Source organism: Crinia signifera, chromosome 1 (genome assembly GCF_055691185.1).
Source record: "Crinia signifera chromosome 1, ASM5569118v1, whole genome shotgun sequence".
In the NCBI taxonomy this organism is placed as follows: domain Eukaryota; kingdom Metazoa; phylum Chordata; class Amphibia; order Anura; family Myobatrachidae; genus Crinia; species Crinia signifera.
In genome coordinates, this window is record NC_139217.1 from 6,343,293 (window position 1) to 6,360,296 (window position 17,004).

A 17,004-nucleotide genomic window follows, 5' to 3' on the forward strand; every position below is an offset into this window, starting at 1 on the left:
TGTCCTCTCTTCTGGGCCATGTTTCATGAGGGGTCTCAGATCTTTATCTGGCATCCTACCTTCAAAGGATTTCTACAGATGGTCAATCTGAGGGAATACAGACCTCAAACTCCCAGGGTCACCTACAGTTTAAGAGAAAGGGACTCGCACAAGGCGAGTTAAGCAGCGCTTGTATCAATCAATGAAACTCAATGGTTTATGAAAAAGTAACAAATTTTACTGATAAAAATTGGTGTACACAGTACAGCATAACATGTATAATAAAAACAACAATGAAAATACAATATCACAATAAATTGGAAAGGTAGGGAATAAACGTAAATTGGAATTAATGAAATAAAATTGAGAATGTCCCCGCCTCAATGGACATATATGTGAATGTTAGTTATAATCACTTGTTTGGGAAGATGGGTAAGTGCACATTACCAATGGATGACTCTGGATCCTTTTTGAGAAGTATGGAGCTGGAAAGTCCTCACGATGTATGCGGTATGTAGATGGTTACCGCTGGAGGTATAGAGGGTCGCACAATATATTTCAATCCTCTGTTGGAGGTGTGAGAACCGACGAGGTAGGTCTCGGTCACCGGAGGTAATTGCGAAGTGATGCGCCCAGATGGAAATACCAGCAATGGGATCAAGTAAGGCTTCCGTGCCCAGGAATGGAACCTCACTGGTGTAGATGGTGTTACCAGGGGTTTTCAAGAGCACGGTGTCCGCCAGCAAGTCGTGTCCAAACAAGGATAAATGGATGAAAGTCCACAATGAATATGGTGTCACAGCAGTGTCCAGAGGCAGGGAGGGTTCACCTAACACGTTTCACTGCGTCCTGCAGCTTTATCAAAGGTGTGGGGAACTGTGTATCTGGTACAGGTATATGGAATGGGATCGTATTGCCGATGTGTATAAATTCGAGTGAAATTAAGTTGACAACGGTAGCCCGAAAGGATAGGAATACCGAAAATGTATACATCGAACGTACCATGTAGACGAACCAAATAATCTCGAAGCATGGCAGTTCGAAAGGTTAGAATATCGAATGGTTACAGATCGAATTAACCCTATGTCGAACATATAAGGTCGAACGGTAAAGTTGTCGACCGTTGTTATGTAGACTACTCAATTTATCGAAGCTGACAATCAATCGACGTGTACAATGTAGAAGTAATTTTACTTCGATAGCATAGTGGCCGAAAAATATTATATCGAACACATCGATATAAAAAAATTCAAAGTCGAACGATAAATGTAAGAATTTACATTACATCGACACAAAAATACCGAAAATAACTAAGTCGACTAACGTTACATCGATACATTGTTATATCGAAAAGAGTTTAATCTAAATGTTTTAAATCTAATTTACACACATTACACCTTCACTCATCATTGTCAATACCCTTTTGGTGGGCACCCTCACCCCAGACCTGCACCCATAATGTTCTACCCGTCGAAATCCTCCATCCCCAAACTGACACAGCCCCCCGTCTATGCAGACGGCAAGCTAGCGCCCTGCCGTCAAATGTCCGCACTGACCGTGGAACCACAAGTCCCACAATGGCCTGCCAGTGTTGCACCCACCCCCCCCCCATGACACCCTCAACCATCAAAGTCTCTACCCTTGGGGGTCCCATCGTCTCCCTAGCTGCACCCGTAATGTACGATAATAAATAACTACTTCTAAATCCTCCATCCCCAAACTGACACAGCCCCCGTCTATGCAGACGGCAAGCTAGCGCCCTGCCGTCAAATGTCCGCACTGACCGTGGAACCACAAGTCCCACAATGGCCTGCCAGTGTTGCACCCACCCCCCCCCCATGACACCCTCAACCATCAAAGTCTCTACCCTTGGGGGTCCCATCGTCTCCCTAGCTGCACCCGTAATGTACGATAATAAATAACTACTTCTAAATCCTCCATCCCCAAACTGACACAGCCCCCGTCTATGCAGATGGCAAGCTAGCGCCCTGCCGTCAAATGTCCGCACTGACCGTGGAACCACAAGTCCCACAATGGCCTGCCAGTGTTGCACCCCCCCCCCCATGACACCCTCAACCATCAAAGTCTCTACCCTTGGGGGTCCCATCGTCTCCCTAGCTGCACCCGTAATGTACGATAATAAATAACTACTTCTAAATCCTCCATCCCCAAACTGACACAGCCCCCGTCTATGCAGACGGCAAGCTAGCGCCCTGCCGTCAAATGTCCGCACTGACCGTGGAACCACAAGTCCCACAATGTCCTGCCAGTGTTGCACCCCCCCCCCCATGACACCCTCAACCATCAAAGTCTCTACCCTTGGGGGTCCCATCGTCTCCCTAGCTGCACCCGTAATGTACGATAATAAATAACTACTTCTAAATCCTCCATCCCCAAACTGACACCCCCGTCTATGCAGACGGCAAGCTAGCGCCCTGCCGTCAAATGTCCGCACTGACCGTGGAACCACAAGTCCCACAATGGCCTGCCAGTGTTGCACCCAGGGCCGGTGCAAGGCACCGGAGCGCCCCAGGCGAGTCGCGGTGGGGGAGCCCCGGTGCCGGGGGAGGTACCTGTCCTGCGGCGCTGTGTATTTAAAGCTGGCGGCGGTGGCAGAGAGGGGTCCCTGCAGTCAATGAGCGCTATCCGCCGGGCTATGTGGAAGCGCTTCTGTTGTGAAAACACTGGCCGCACGCTGATTGGCTGAATCTCAGCCAATCAGCGTGCTGACAGTGTTTTCACAACAGAAGCGCTTCCGCATAGCCCGGCGGATAGCGCTCGTTATTTCTTATTGACTGCAGGGACCCCTCGCTGCCTCCGCCGCCAGCTTTAAATACACAGCGCCGCAGGACAGGTACCACCGCGGCACGGGGGGCAAAATGCCGCCCTCCAGTGGCCGGCGCCCTAGGCAAATGCCTAGATTTGCCTAGTGGTGGCGCCGGCCCTGGTTGCACCCACCCCCCCCCACCCACCCCCATGACACCCTCAACCATCAAAGTCTCTACCCTTGGGGGTCCCATCGTCTCCCTAGCTGCACCCGTAATGTACGATAATAAATAACTACTTCTAAATCCTCCATCCCCAAACTGACACCCCCGTCTATGCAGACGGCAAGCTAGCGCCCTGCCGTTCAATGTCCGCACTGACCGTGGAACCACAAGTCCCACAATGGCCTGCCAGTGTTGCACCCACCCCCCCCCACCCCCCCATGACACCCTCAACCATCAAAGTCTCTACCCTTGGGGGTCCCATCGTCTCCCTAGCTGCACCCGTAATGTACGATAATAAATAACTACTTCTAAATCCTCCATCCCCAAACTGACACCCCCGTCTATGCAGACGGCAAGCTAGCGCCCTGCCGTCAAATGTCCGCACTGACCGTGGAACCACAAGTCCCACAATGGCCTGCCAGTGTTGCACCCCCCCCCCATGACACCCTCAACCATCAAAGTCTCTAACCTTGGGGGTCCCATCGTCTCCCTAGCTGCACCCGTAATGTACGATAATAAATAACTACTTCTAAATCCTCCATCCCCAAACTGACACCCCCGTCTATGCAGACGGCAAGATCCATCGAGCGCCCTGCCTTCTAACGTCTGCATTTACCGTGGCACCACAAGTCCCACAATGACCTGCCAGTGTTCTGCCCTGCACTCCCTCTTCTATTACCCCTCACCCATCACCACAGTCTCTATTAGTGCTCCCTCCGTCTCCCTAGCTGCACCCACTATACACGCCACGAGCAAGCACCCTAAAACACCCATTACTAGTTACACTGTAGTTATGCACTGTGTATAGATGGTTATTGGACCATAGTGTTTATTTGTAGAACTACATGTTCCATAATGTCTTGCCCTTACGCTTGCGATTCCATCTACCACTTTTTTTTTTTCTATGTCATTTTTTTTTTATCAGTTGGCAGGTGTGTGTTTAACCTTTGTGAAACATGTGATATTGTTAAATAGTGTTGTTTCCGGACAGGACTTCATAAACAAGCAACAAACATCCCACTTTTTCCCGCCATCATACTGCGCCAGTCACGTAAGGGTTCTTTATGCATTTTTTAAATCATCAAATCAGCATGCTCTCAGTATAATGTGCTGACAATAAGATGTCCAATTAATCCATAGCAATGTTATGATGAAGGGGGAGCTATTGTTTCCCGCACTTTTTACACTTTATAAACCCTGTACCTCCAGCGCTTAGTCGCCATTTTATTGAGCTTGCTGCCTGGCTGTGTTAGTTTGGCTGCTTTCTCATAATTGGCTTGCGTACTTTGGCTTTCCAACTCCTGGAGGAGCGCTATCGTCAGCTGAACATTGTTTTGAAGACGACTGGAAGGAGTTGGGAGGAGTGACCTGACTACGCGGAGGACACCCATCTGCACAGCGGGAGACCCGTTGTACCCTGACCGGTGGATTCATTCTTCTGAGTGTAAGTGCTGAACTCTGTCTCTCTCTTCTCCTCTCTACCCATTGACACTAGATTATAGAGGTCACCGCACTCCACTACACCTGTTTAAAACATCCCCATTACACCACGGGGATTCTCCATTTACCACGCCGTACCCCCCGTTCCCCCACTAATATATTTGTTATTTTTAGCGACACCCCTCCTTTTCCCCAACACCACAGGGTACCCGGGGTGACACCACATACACCGTCACTAACCATGCATGTTTAAACTTCATCCCTAGTGCACGGGCATATTATCGGGGTTTAACCTCATTACATTACTACAGTTTTCTCAGCATTTTCTATAATGTATTGTTTGTTGGTTAATTTGGACCGTTATGTTGATGTTTGGCGTCTGGATTTTCAGTGTAAGGCTTGCTGCTTTGAAACTGATGTTGGGAGTGAACATGACTGTTAAATCATGCAGTTGTCACCATGGCTGACTTTCTGTCTAGCCATGTTGACACCCGCCTCCTTCTGCAGTTATCCTCACTTGTCAGTCACCCATGCAGATAGGATGTTGTTGAGGCCTGCTTTTTTTTTGGATTTCCAAATGTCTTCTGTATGGCATGTTAAGAAGTGCTTTTATGGGTTCATTTTTTTGCATTGATAGTGTGCTTCAAGTGATGTAAGTGAGCATGACAGGACAAAGAGGCGGGTGTCAACATGGCTGCCAAAGTCAGCCATGTTGACACCCGCCTCCTTCTGCAGTTATCCTCACTTGTCAGTCACCCATGCAGATAGGATGTTGTTGAGGCCTGCTTTTTTTTTGGATTTCCAAATGTCTTCTGTATGGCATGTTAAGAAGTGCTTTTATGGGTTCATTTTTTTGCATTGATAGTGTGCTTCAAGTGATGTAAGTGAGCATGACAGGACAAAGAGGCGGGTGTCAACATGGCTGCCAAAGTCAGCCATGTTGACACCCGCCTCCTTCTGCAGTTATCCTCACTTGTCAGTCACCCATGCAGATAGGATGTTGTTGAGGCCTGCTTTTTTTTTGGATTTCCAAATGTCTTCTGTATGGCATGTTAAGAAGTGCTTTTATGGGTTCATTTTTTTGCATTGATAGTGTGCTTCAAGTGATGTAAGTGAGCATGACAGGACAAAGAGGCGGGTGTCAACATGGCTGCCAAAGTCAGCCATGTTGACACCTGCCTCCTTCTGCAGTTATCCTCACTTGTCAGTCACCCATGCAGATAGGATGTTGTTGAGGCCTGCTTTTTTTTTGGGATTTCCAAATGTCTTCTGTATGGCATGTTAAGAAGTGCTTTTATGGGTTCATTTTTTTGCATTGATAGTGTGCTTCAAGTGATGTAAGACAGGACAAACAGCCGGTCACTATATAAAATATATCAATGTTCTTTCTATCTCTATATTAATAAAATATTCCTTTATTTTCTAATCCTTTTTTTTATCATTTCAGATTCTTATTATAGAAATGTCTCAGGAAGAAAGAAGGCGCCTTTCTCTCTCTTCACAGGTGGAAGACCCGAGGCAACCATCACATACAGACAAAGAAGTTTACTCCGGAGAAGAAATCGTGAACCGAGGACCCAACTTCACTGATGCAGAAACGGAAACCCTCATCAATCAGGTAATCCAACACTTTCTGCTTCAGTTCGGTACAGATGCCAGCAGTTCCCAAGCAAGATTGCCCAGCACAACGTGGGAACAAGTTTCACATGCAGTCAGCCAGATCGGGATATGCCAACGAACTGAAGAAAGCTGCAAGAAGAGGTGGCGTGACAGCAGAAGAGCCACCATTGAGAAGATGCGCAGAGGACAGAAGCTAAAGAAGGTTTGGGAGAAGAAGATCGAAGAATTCGTGAAGGTCAACCCCGAAGAAAGGCAATCAACCAGTGGAGAAGGTATAGTATATTGTGCATATTCAAGTCTGAATCTTAATGTTTGAACCTTATGGACTCTCTATGTCTGCCGCACAAGTAATGTACATATGTGCGCGCATTATGCTTTTTAGAAAATATTTCTAACTTGTTTCAATTATTAGATGTCATGTTGGTCAAAAAAGAAAATTTTGACCATGCACTGCTTCTCTGTAGAGATAAAATCCAATTGCAATATCCTATGTTTCTAACTGTAATTTATCATTTCTCCAGTTTCAACAAAGACTCCTACGCCAAAGAAGACACCGAAGCAAACTACGCCTCAGAAGTCCACGAAATCACACAAAGGTTTGCAATGCTACATTAACACAACATTTGATATAGGCATCTACTATATTCAGCTATATTAAGTAATTTGTTATGTTTCCCCTTTTTTTCCTAAGGATCAGCAGCAGAGCAAATGGATGAAGATGCATCGGCATTCAAGCAAAGAAAGCAGCCGAAGAGATACAGAAAAACACACACAGGTGAAGCACGCTATATGAAAAAATACATTATATTGTTGATGAAGCACTGTTATTCTAAATTATTAGATGTGCTTATTAATATATGCTTACATTACTTTCTCAGAAGGATCTGCAACCGACTCCACATTGGAAGACACCACCCCGGAAAAGGATCCCACGCCGCGCAAGCATAGGAAAAGTTCACATGCAGGTGAAAAATGTTATTTAATTTGGTGCTCAAATTTTCTATTCTTTACTGAAATACAACACATTTCTGTTACATCCCAAAGTAAAATTCAACTAGCGCCTGCACTGCATTCCGTCTTTACTGAACTACAAATAATGTGGCTTGTATTCAACGATAACATGAGTTCTTCTAATATTACGTTGTGATCCTTAAGCAAAAATATGCGCATTACTTCACCAAAACAGTGTATCCTTAAGGACGTTTTCTTAGCGCTTTATTCAAACATTTAGCAAAATAAGGGCTACATGTACAACACTTAACCGTATTGAACCCAAATCCTCCATTTGTATCCTATATCACTTCTATGACCTGAATCAAGTGGTAATTGTTAAATCTAAGCCCTGCTGCTTGTTTTTTGCATTTAATATGGCCCGCAAAAAAAATCAACATTATAGGCTGTAACAGCATTCAATTCTTTACAATTGACCCAAAAATATAAGCCCAAACATGGTCCATTTCTACTTTCCGTGCTAACAACTTTTAAAATCTAGTATGTTCATACATCAATATACCTCTTGATCAAGGTGAATACTGTCATCTCTCCTCCACCCAGCCACATGTTTCAACGGTGATAACTTATATGACCTTACATGTCCTGCACACTTTATTTTCATTGAACTGTCGTAAACGTCCAAATGGCAATGTCATATTCCACCAAACCTACGTACCATACCTAGCCCTTTGGTATATATACAGCTATGTGTCCAACATCAATTAGGTAACGGGAGGTTTTATCTGTATGTATGTCCTGCTTTGGTGCTTGTGTTATTAGTTTGTTATCGTCTCTCAAATATCTTTGTCCTTCACCACATTCTGTAAAGTAATACTTTATTTAATTAGCATCAATCAAAACAGATTAGTAATATTGAAGAGTATAACTTTTGTTTATGTGTAAATTGTAAAAAGCATTTTTTTAATTGCCTTTCCTTTTTTTATATTCAGGTTCACCAATGGTTTCCACAACACCAACCGCGTCGCAGATCACCTCGCAGACATTCGAGAGAGGTGGGTAAACGACTTTTTATGTTTTTATAAAGTAATTTTAGTGCATATTGGCTAGATTAACTTATTTGGTAAATGTACCAGCAGCTGTTGAAAAATCAAAAAGAAAAGTGTCATTTGGAACAACGCAGGAAAGAAATGCTGCAGACACACTGGACCTCACTGGTAAGCCTTGCTAGTAATCGCTAGAACAAAAGCTACTACATTTTCCTGTTCTACTTTGTCCAAATATTTTTTTATCAATTTCCTCTGATTTATAGTCACACCACTGGACTCAAGAGGAACTGTTCCTCAGCTTCAGACAGCGTCCCAAGACATCGAAAGGCAAAATCCACATTCCCCCCTGGAACATCCACTGGAAGGTCTGCATCTTGCATATAATTATGGCAAATCTGTTAAAAAAAAAAAAAAAATGTCAAGACTTTGTTTTTTGGTTTATCTTTACACACACTTAACTTGAATTTTTTTTGGGTTATTATAGATTCGTCGCAGCAGTCACCAATTCTAGAGGCTATGAAGCTATTGGAGGAAAGAAGAACTGAAGATGCAGAACGGAATGCTCTTCGATTTGACAAGATTGAACAGAGCATCAATCAGATGAATGCGAGCATCAATCAGCAAGCTGAGGCAATGGCAGCGATTCTTCAATCCTTCAAAGAAGTTGTGTCATCAAATGCTTCAGTTGTTGCACTCCTACAGACATTGAATCAGAAGGTTGATGACATGACCACAGCACAGAATGCATCGAGGGAAGGACCGGTCTCTCTCCAACAGATGAGTTCTCAACTCGTTGAATTCCAAGCCAACCATGCTGTCGACATGCAACACATGCAGCAGACTCTCCAGTGTATGCTTATGTGGCAGCAGCAGTCCAATGCCAACACCAGCATGATATGTACTACACTTCAGCTGATGACAGAAGAAAGAAGATCTTCAGCTCCACGACTTCAAGCTCTACAGCAAACCACACCATCCTCCACAACAATCGATCCAGAATGGTTGGCTCGGCAAGAGGAAGCTGAAAGGGCATACCAGCGAAGACACCACAGTCAAGGTACAATGGATCAGGGTGGATCAGAAACACAGTCAAGGCAATCTGAACCACATGACACACGACTTTGGGAGCAAGCTCTTCAACTGGAACGTCAAAGGATAGTGGAGGAAGAGCAGAAGGAAAGAGCAGAGCAAGCAGCACAGCGTGTCAGAGCAGAAGAGGCAGAGCGTGCCAGAATCACAGAGGCTGAGCGTGTAAGAGCCGAGAAGACACAGCTGGCCAGAGCTGAGAAGGAGAGGCAAGAACAGCACACAGAAGAAATGTGGACAAGAGCAACAACAGAAAATCAAGAGAGACTGCAAAGAGAGAGAGAGGAAGTCATAGCCCAGCAGAAAGAGGAAACGGACATGACATACCAGGAACAGCAGGCAAGCATGTGCCTGATAGAGATGTTGGTCACATCAAAGCAAAGTCGCCAGACAACACAGCAGCAGATGGTGGACACAAGTGCAGAGGAACAAACTGTGATCAGAGGCCCAAAGGACAAGGTTCGCAGAATCCCCCAAGCAACCATGTCTCCAAGAATGGAAACAGAGATGGCTGTCCAAAGAAGCAAAGAGCTTGCATGGAGAGTGATTCATGGACAGCAGCTCAAAGGACATCTGCAGGAGCAGCCTGTGAAAACATCTCCAAAGGTGAAGCACCGCAGACCCAGAGAGAAGGAGCAGGCGGCCAGACCCAGAGAGAAGGAGCAGGCGGCCAGACCCAGAGAGAAGGAGAAGGCGTCCAGACCCAGAGAGAAGGAGCAGGCGGCCAGACCCAGAGAGAAGGAGAAGGCGGCCAGACCCAGAGAGAAGGCGAAGTCGGCCAGACCCAGAGAGAAGGAGAAGTCGGCCAGACCCAGAGAGAAGGAGAAGTCGGCCAGACCCAGAGAGAAGAAGAAGTCGGCCAGAGCCCCTGAGGACCAGGCGGCCAGAGCCCCTGAGGACCAGGCGGCCAGAGCCCCTGAGGACCAGGCGGCCAGAGCCCCTGAGGACCAGGCGGGCAGAGGCCCAAAGTAGCGTCTTGGAAAAGCCCTAATTAGACACAGCGTGAACGAAAGGTAATTTTTCACACTCACACAAACTTCATCTTCAAAAATATAGATACGTAAATGTAGACATATATACATATCTAAACTATTATGTGTTACAGGTAATACAATCAATTTACTAATACGGTTATAAATTACACAGATATAGAAAAGAAGAAAGCAAAATCGTCAAGCTTCCAGGGTGTCCAGTCTGCACAGAGAAGAAGGCATTCTGGCGTAAAGCTTTCCAGTGAGGCGGCAGGGGGTGAGTTGCAGCATCACTGGGATGACTCAGGCCACACAAGAGCAAAGGAAAGGTTTGTAACATGCGTCCCTAACTCACCTTCTGTCTTTCAGGAAACAACGTTCAAACTTGCTCTGCACCTCTGCCACACTGAAGAGTCCATCCTGCATGAAGACACCGGCGGCGAAGAATGCAGATGAAAGGGTCCAGCCTGAGATGACAGAGGACAAGACCATGAGGAGGCTGGCATAGGGCTATGAAGTGTGCAACCTAGGGTAAGTTTCTAGCAGGGAAAGCAAAGAGGGGTTAAGCATAGGGAACGGGGGAGGAGGGAGGGTGTATGAAAGCACAGGAATGCAAATATTAACATGTGTTTACTTATCTTTTTTTTTGTGGTGGGGACAGGCTGCAAGGAGTCCATCCTGCATGAAGACACCGGCGGCGAAGAATCCAGATGAAAGGGTCCAGCCTGAGATGACAGAGGACAAGACCATGAGGAGGCTGGCATAGGGCTATGAAGTGTGCAACCTAGGGTAAGTTTCTAGCAGGGAAAGCAAAGAGGGGTTAAGCATAGGGAACGGGGGAGGAGGGAGGGTGTATGAAAGCACAGGAATGCAAATATTAACATGTGTTTACTTATCTTTTTTTTGTGGTGGGCACAGGCTGCAAGGAGTCCATCCTGCATGAAGACACCGGCGGCGAAGAATCCAGATGAAAGGGTCCAGCCTGAGATGACAGAGGACAAGACCATGAGGAGGCTGGCATAGGGCTATGAAGTGTGCAACCTAGGGTAAGTTTCTAGCAGGGAAAGCAAAGAGGAACGGGGGAGGAGGGAGGGTGTATGAAAGCACAGGAATGCAAATATTAACATGTGTTTACTTATCTTTTTTTTGTGGTGGGGACAGGCTGCAAGGAGTCCATCCTGCATGAAGACAACGGCGGCGAAGAATCCAGATGAAAGGGTCCAGCCTGAGATGACAGAGGACAAGACCATGAGGAGGCTGGCATAGGGCTATGAAGTGTGCAACCTAGGGTAAGTTTCTAGCAGGGAAAGCAAAGAGGGGTTAAGCATAGGGAACGGGGGAGGAGGGAGGGTGTATGAAAGCACAGGAATGCAAATATTAACATGTATTTACTTATCTTTTTTTTGTGGTGGGGACAGGCTGCAAGGAGTCCATCCTGCATGAAGACACCGGCGGCGAAGAATCCAGATGAAAGGGTCCAGCCTGAGATGACAGAGGACAAGACCATGAGGAGGCTGGCATAGGGCTATGAAGTGTGCAACCTAGGGTAAGTTTCTAGCAGGGAAAGCAAAGAGGGGTTAAGCATAGGGAACGGGGGAGGAGGGTGTATGAAAGCACAGGAATGCAAATATTAACATGTGTTTACTTATCTTTTTTTTGTGGTGGGGACAGGCTGCAAGGAGTCCATCCTGCATGAAGACACCGGCGGCGAAGAATCCAGATGAAAGGGTCCAGCCTGAGATGACAGAGGACAAGACCATGAGGAGGCTGGCATAGGGCTATGAAGTGTGCAACCTAGGGTAAGTTTCTAGCAGGGAAAGCAAAGAGGGGTTAAGCATAGGGAACGGGGGAGGAGGGAGGGTGTATGAAAGCACAGGAATGCAAATATTAACATGTGTTTACTTATCTTTTTTTTGTGGTGGGGACAGGCTGCAAGGAGTCCATCCTGCATGAAGACAACGGCGGCGAAGAATCCAGATGAAAGGGTCCAGCCTGAGATGACAGAGGACAAGACCATGAGGAGGCTGGCATAGGGCTATGAAGTGTGCAACCTAGGGTAAGTTTCTAGCAGGGAAAGCAAAGACGGGTTAAGCATAGGGAACAGAGTAGACAGGAAGAGGAGAGGGGAGGGACACAAGGAGAGCATATTTTTAAACAGAATAGATTTCACAAATAGACCACTTACCATTGTAATATAATTTTTTTGGGTAATAATTTTTTGTTTCCGATGGTACCATCCTTCAGACAAAAACAGTTCGGTATAATGTAGATGCCGTTAGCACAAAAGTGTACAAAGGTAAAACTTTGGAAGAGAAGTTAATCAGGTGTCTGGCATGGTACAAAACATCACATCTACCTTGCAAAAAGTGAGCTGAGGTCCTAAATGTCCTTAATATGAACAACGGCACATTAAATCTTGAAATTGTACCTCTAGAAAGACAATTTGGAGATGCCCCCCCTATATTTAAATAAATGATATTCTTTTTTTATCTTGTGAGTCGATAATGAATGTATTCTTAATATGCACAGATTTCTAAAAAATCAGTGCACTTTTAAAAATCTGACAATTGTTCATTTTAAAAATAATTTATTAAACACCAATACATTAAGGTGTGTAATGCAGGGGAGAACAATACTTCTGTGCATGTAGGACTTATTCAAATCCAAAACTGCTGACAATGGTTTTCATGTACAAAAGCAGATCCTATGCAGGTGGGGTAGATGTAATATGTTAAAAGTAATGGATATGGGTGTGGTTTTAATTCAAAGTCTGACCTATAATGCAGTGTGAAAATAAAGAAGGCAGTATTTCAAGGCAGTATTCTGCATGCACAAACAGATAAAAAATCAAAACTCTGCAATTCAGTATTGAAAAAATTTTGAGGTGACACAATTGCCCTTTAGAAAGTACTTTGTCAGAGTAGAGAATAAGGCCCTCTTTCACAATGTACAATGTTGTGTGATCTAATGTTCTGCAGATAAAATATTTCAAAATTTTTAAACAACATTGTTAGGGTTGTGTAGTGCTGGATGTGGAGTGTGCAAGTTCATGATGTAATTAAATCCTTTTTTTTTTATTTCAGTGCGTAAAAGACAGAAGAAATTACAAAGGAAAAGAAGAATGAATACAGCTGTGATGCAGTATATATAGTATAAATTGTATTTGAATTCCTAGATTATTTTGATTCTGTTTTTTGATGTTTTAAATGTAATATGGATGTTATATTTCTAATTTTTATTTATAGTACTATTAAATAATATCACTAGGAAAATACTATGAGTAACATATTAAACATGTACCATGTGAGTTACATAATGAAAAATAAAAATGTCAAAGTATTATATTTTGGATGTTTCATGTTGATAAATATCTAATAAAAGTATTTAATTGATCGGAAAATATAGCAATGTCAATAGTAAAAGGAAATTTGACAAAATAAAGCCTATGTGCAAATCTTGCTCTATCTATATTTTTATATATTTATATGTACAGTATTGTGTTAAAGTAGTTTTTTGGGTGATATATATCATGGTATTGTTTGTTATGATCTTTATTTAGCACTTACAATAAAATTATCAAAATGAATTTTCCAGTGAGTGTATTTTCTTTACTTTAGAAAACAATAAGTAAGTTTGGCAATTACCTTTACCCTAATTATTTTTATTTACATCTATTATATGTAATCTGATATGTCGTTGATGCACAGATGTAAACTTGTGGTAAATGTGACAATTTGTAAAGGACATATATGCAGGTCAATTTTCATTCCATATAACTTAACTTAAGATGACTTGCGTGTCCACACACTAAATGTGATTTAGCTCTTTTTAAAATCTGTTCAAAACATACAGTGTAAGGCTTACAGTGCATGTTTGACATAGATTTTATAAAAATATCTACATCACATTTAGTGTGTGGACACTCAAGTCATCTTGTCCCAAGTACACCTAAACCAGGCATCCTGAAACTGGCCCTCCAGATGTGGTGAAATTACACATTCCCAGCATGCCTTGCCATAGTTTTAGCATTGATGAACAGCAAAACTGTGGCAAGGCATCAAAGGACTTGTACTTTCACAACATCTGTAGGGCCATAGTTTGATGACTCCTGCTGTAAGGTAATGACACATAATGAAACTTCAGTTTATAATCTTCTCATAAATTAGATTGGGAGAAAACGATTAATGCAAGAATATATGTGAAACAGTACATTAGGGTTACTATGACCCTCAACCTGTTGTGGAACTACACATACCAGCATGCCTTGCCAGAGTTATAGCATTCCATTATAGCCAAAATGTGGGGAGGCATGATGGGAAATGTACTTTCAAAACATGTAGAGGGCCATAGTTTGGAAAGGCCTATACTTTGAGAATTAAATGGTTTACTTACCACAAATCGGATGAAGGCAATGTAGTGGCACTCCCTTTTTATCTTCAAAAATTAAAAAAAAAAAAATTTGGGCGCTTTGAACTTGAACTTGATACACAAAAGTTAGGGAAAAAACATTATTTCCAAAGTGAAGCCTTCAAGATCATGCCAAGTGATGCGCTATTGCGCCCAGGTACTCCATGACATTCATGGTGCCATACTGAGCAAAAATCCGCTGAATTGAAGCTTCTCTCTCTTTCAACTCTCTTCTGGGGGGAGTTTTTGGGACATTGAGGACCACCTTGCTGATTAAACTGGCTGTAACTTTCTGTTCCTTATGTAAAAAAGTGATCAGCTTGTAGAGGCCAAACTTCTTCTCACCCAGAAGGATATTCCATCGCCTATGCCAACCCTCCAACTTGTTTTGTGTTCGCGGTATTCCAACAGACATTGGATCATATATAGACCATAGCTCTGGTGGATAAAGAGGTGGTGAGCGGATATGGCTTCTCGTGCCAGCTCTTACACGGCCCAAAACATAAGTTTCCTCAAAGTAGGTTAACACAGATGAGGCACTCTCTGGCATTTCAGCTTTCACTAGCTCAAATGCTGCTGGAATGTCATCAGGGGGTAAAAAAGCAAGTGCTTGCAGGTGCTTCAATTTCAAATGAAGTCCATAATCGGTCCCATATTCATTTACAAGTCGACTTGCTTGGATCTTTCTCCAAACGTTTTGTGCTAGATGAAATAGGCAGCACTTGTGAGTACTTGAGGGAAAAACAGATTGAGAAGCTCGGATTGCTGCACGTTCAAAATCTGTCATAATATAGCTGGGGGCAAAGGGAATATCCAGGTCATTACCAACGTCTTGCAGGGCTTCTAAAAATTGCTGGTAGCAATCCTCATTCTTGCTACTTAAAAGACCATAGACAAGTGGCAAAAAGCGTTTGGAGGTGGCCTCTGTCCCAACCACTGCATGGATGGAATATATCTGTCTAAATAAAGTGGGGCATGTTTTAAAAGTTCCATCCATAACCCAATACTGGGCTTCATTGAGCTTCCTCAAGTTTTCTTCCGTACTGAATAATAGTACCCGATCATTAGCAACAGTACAGTCCTTTAGCAAAAACTTTGTTTCCCCGATGTATTGCAAATCGCGAGGAACACTGATGTCATCCAGGGTGGTGGGCTCAGCTGGGCAATCAAGGCGCCTTACCCTTTTGACGATTTGGCGAAGGGATTCCCGATTGGGCAAACACATGGCACTCGTTGAAGGCATATCCGCAGTGACGTTTTGAATAATTTGTGAAGGTTCCTCTGCGGTATCCCTGGCACGTCGCTTGACTGCTGCCTTTGCCACGGCAACAATTGACTTTTCAGGTCTGGGTGCATGGGTATGCTCTCCGTGCCTGTTTAATTGATGTACTCCACCAAAGATCGTAGTTTTGGCATAGCTTGAACAAGGGGCTGTAGTTTTCTCTGTGCAATTCCAATAGACGACGTCTCCAACCTGCTTGTTCTTAGCCATAAGACATCCATTGATGTTCAGTAGCAGTCCTCCTCTCTGTGAAGGTACGAAGGTAAATGCCGCCATTGATTCAGCAGATGTTGATGGTGCTGATGTTGATGCTGCTGCGGATGCAGTCGCTTCCTCTGCCATCTTCGAAGAAATAGCTGTAGCTGTAGCGTACAACAAGGAATAATTGACACTAAAGTTCAATTATGAAGCGGGGACAGGTTAGGTGGCTACTTTTATTGTCTTGAAAATGGGCGTTACTCTTTAGAGATAGGATTAACAAAAGTTATCCAATTAAAACCTTTCAATTCAAAAAGTGGGCTGGTTTAAAAAGAAGTGGGATGGATTGGCATTAGCCATTAACACGTGTACAGGCACGCATAATGTTATGATATTTTGTAAAATTATAGTAAAAAATAATGACTATCATTTGGATGGGCAAATGAGGGTGAAACATGGTTGAGTGATGATGCCAGTCATAAATTCCAAAACTATATTTAAGGGGTGAGAATGCGGGTATCAATGCCAGCATGGAAATGGGCGCTGACGACTGGCAGGTCATTGTGGGACTTGTGGTGCCACGGTAAATGCAGACGTTAGAAGGCAGGGCGCTACACGGATCTTGCCATCTAAATAGACGGGGGGCTGTGTCTGTTTGGACAGTGCGGATTTAGACCGGTGAAACATTATGCGTGCAGGTCTGGGGGGAGGGTGCCCACCAACAGGTTATAGACTATGATGGGTGAGGGGTAATAGGAGAGGGAGTGCAGGGATGCACAATGGCAGGTCATTGTGGGACTTGTGGTGCCACGGCCAGTCCGGACATTTAACGGCAAGGCGCTAGAGTAGCCAGATCTTGCCGTCTACATAGACATAGTGTCACTGTTGCCTGTGAGGGTGTAGACGGGTTCAGTGAGAGGATAGATACATTATGGGTGCAGCTAAGGAGAGGAGGGGACCCCAAAAGGTTGAGAATTTAGAGGGGTGAGGATGTCATTGGGGGAGGGGCTAGAAAAACAGTCCCAGCTGCA

The 17,004-nt window shown here is 44.2% G+C and overlaps 2 protein-coding genes and 2 long non-coding RNA genes across 4 annotated transcripts; all 4 read left to right on the forward strand.

Annotated features, from left to right (window-relative positions):
* Positions 1–5,853: 5,853 nt before the first annotated feature.
* LOC146072827 (uncharacterized) lies at positions 5,854–8,043 on the forward strand. The gene is made up of 5 exons (XM_083183837.1): positions 5,854–6,301; positions 6,551–6,625; positions 6,721–6,804; positions 6,908–6,994; positions 7,973–8,043. Exons 1-5 carry the CDS (start codon positions 5,872–5,874, stop codon positions 8,041–8,043), a joined length of 747 nt encoding a protein of 248 aa, XP_083039963.1. The 5' UTR covers positions 5,854–5,871.
* An 86-nt stretch (positions 8,044–8,129) lies between these two features.
* Positions 8,130–10,131, forward strand: LOC146059584 (uncharacterized). Its single transcript, XM_083171969.1, has 3 exons — positions 8,130–8,197; positions 8,293–8,394; positions 8,514–10,131. Exon 3 carries the CDS (start codon positions 8,546–8,548, stop codon positions 10,085–10,087), a length of 1,542 nt encoding a protein of 513 aa, XP_083028095.1. The 5' UTR covers positions 8,130–8,197; positions 8,293–8,394; positions 8,514–8,545; the 3' UTR covers positions 10,088–10,131.
* Positions 10,132–10,153: 22 nt separating this feature from the next.
* Positions 10,154–11,127, forward strand: LOC146059652 (uncharacterized). Its single transcript, XR_014470294.1, has 4 exons — positions 10,154–10,363; positions 10,456–10,617; positions 10,748–10,875; positions 11,005–11,127. It is a non-coding gene; the product is annotated as an uncharacterized LOC146059652 (long non-coding RNA).
* Positions 11,128–11,259: 132 nt separating this feature from the next.
* On the forward strand, positions 11,260–11,915 carry LOC146059692 (uncharacterized). The gene is made up of 3 exons (XR_014470306.1): positions 11,260–11,375; positions 11,505–11,632; positions 11,758–11,915. It is a non-coding gene; the product is annotated as an uncharacterized LOC146059692 (long non-coding RNA).
* Positions 11,916–17,004: the final 5,089 nt, after the last annotated feature.

Bases quoted from the DNA above. Each gene is read 5' to 3' on its own strand.
- LOC146072827 (XM_083183837.1), top strand. From the start codon at position 5,872: ATGTCTCAGGAAGAAAGAAGGCGCCTTTCTCTCTCTTCACAGGTGGAA. The intron at 6,302-6,550 runs GTATAGTATATT...TCATTTCTCCAG, and splicing joins GCAATCAACCAGTGGAGAAG to TTTCAACAAAGACTCCTACG. The intron at 6,805-6,907 runs GTGAAGCACGCT...TTACTTTCTCAG, and splicing joins ATACAGAAAAACACACACAG to AAGGATCTGCAACCGACTCC.
- LOC146059584 (XM_083171969.1), top strand. From the start codon at position 8,546: ATGAAGCTATTGGAGGAAAGAAGAACTGAAGATGCAGAACGGAATGCT.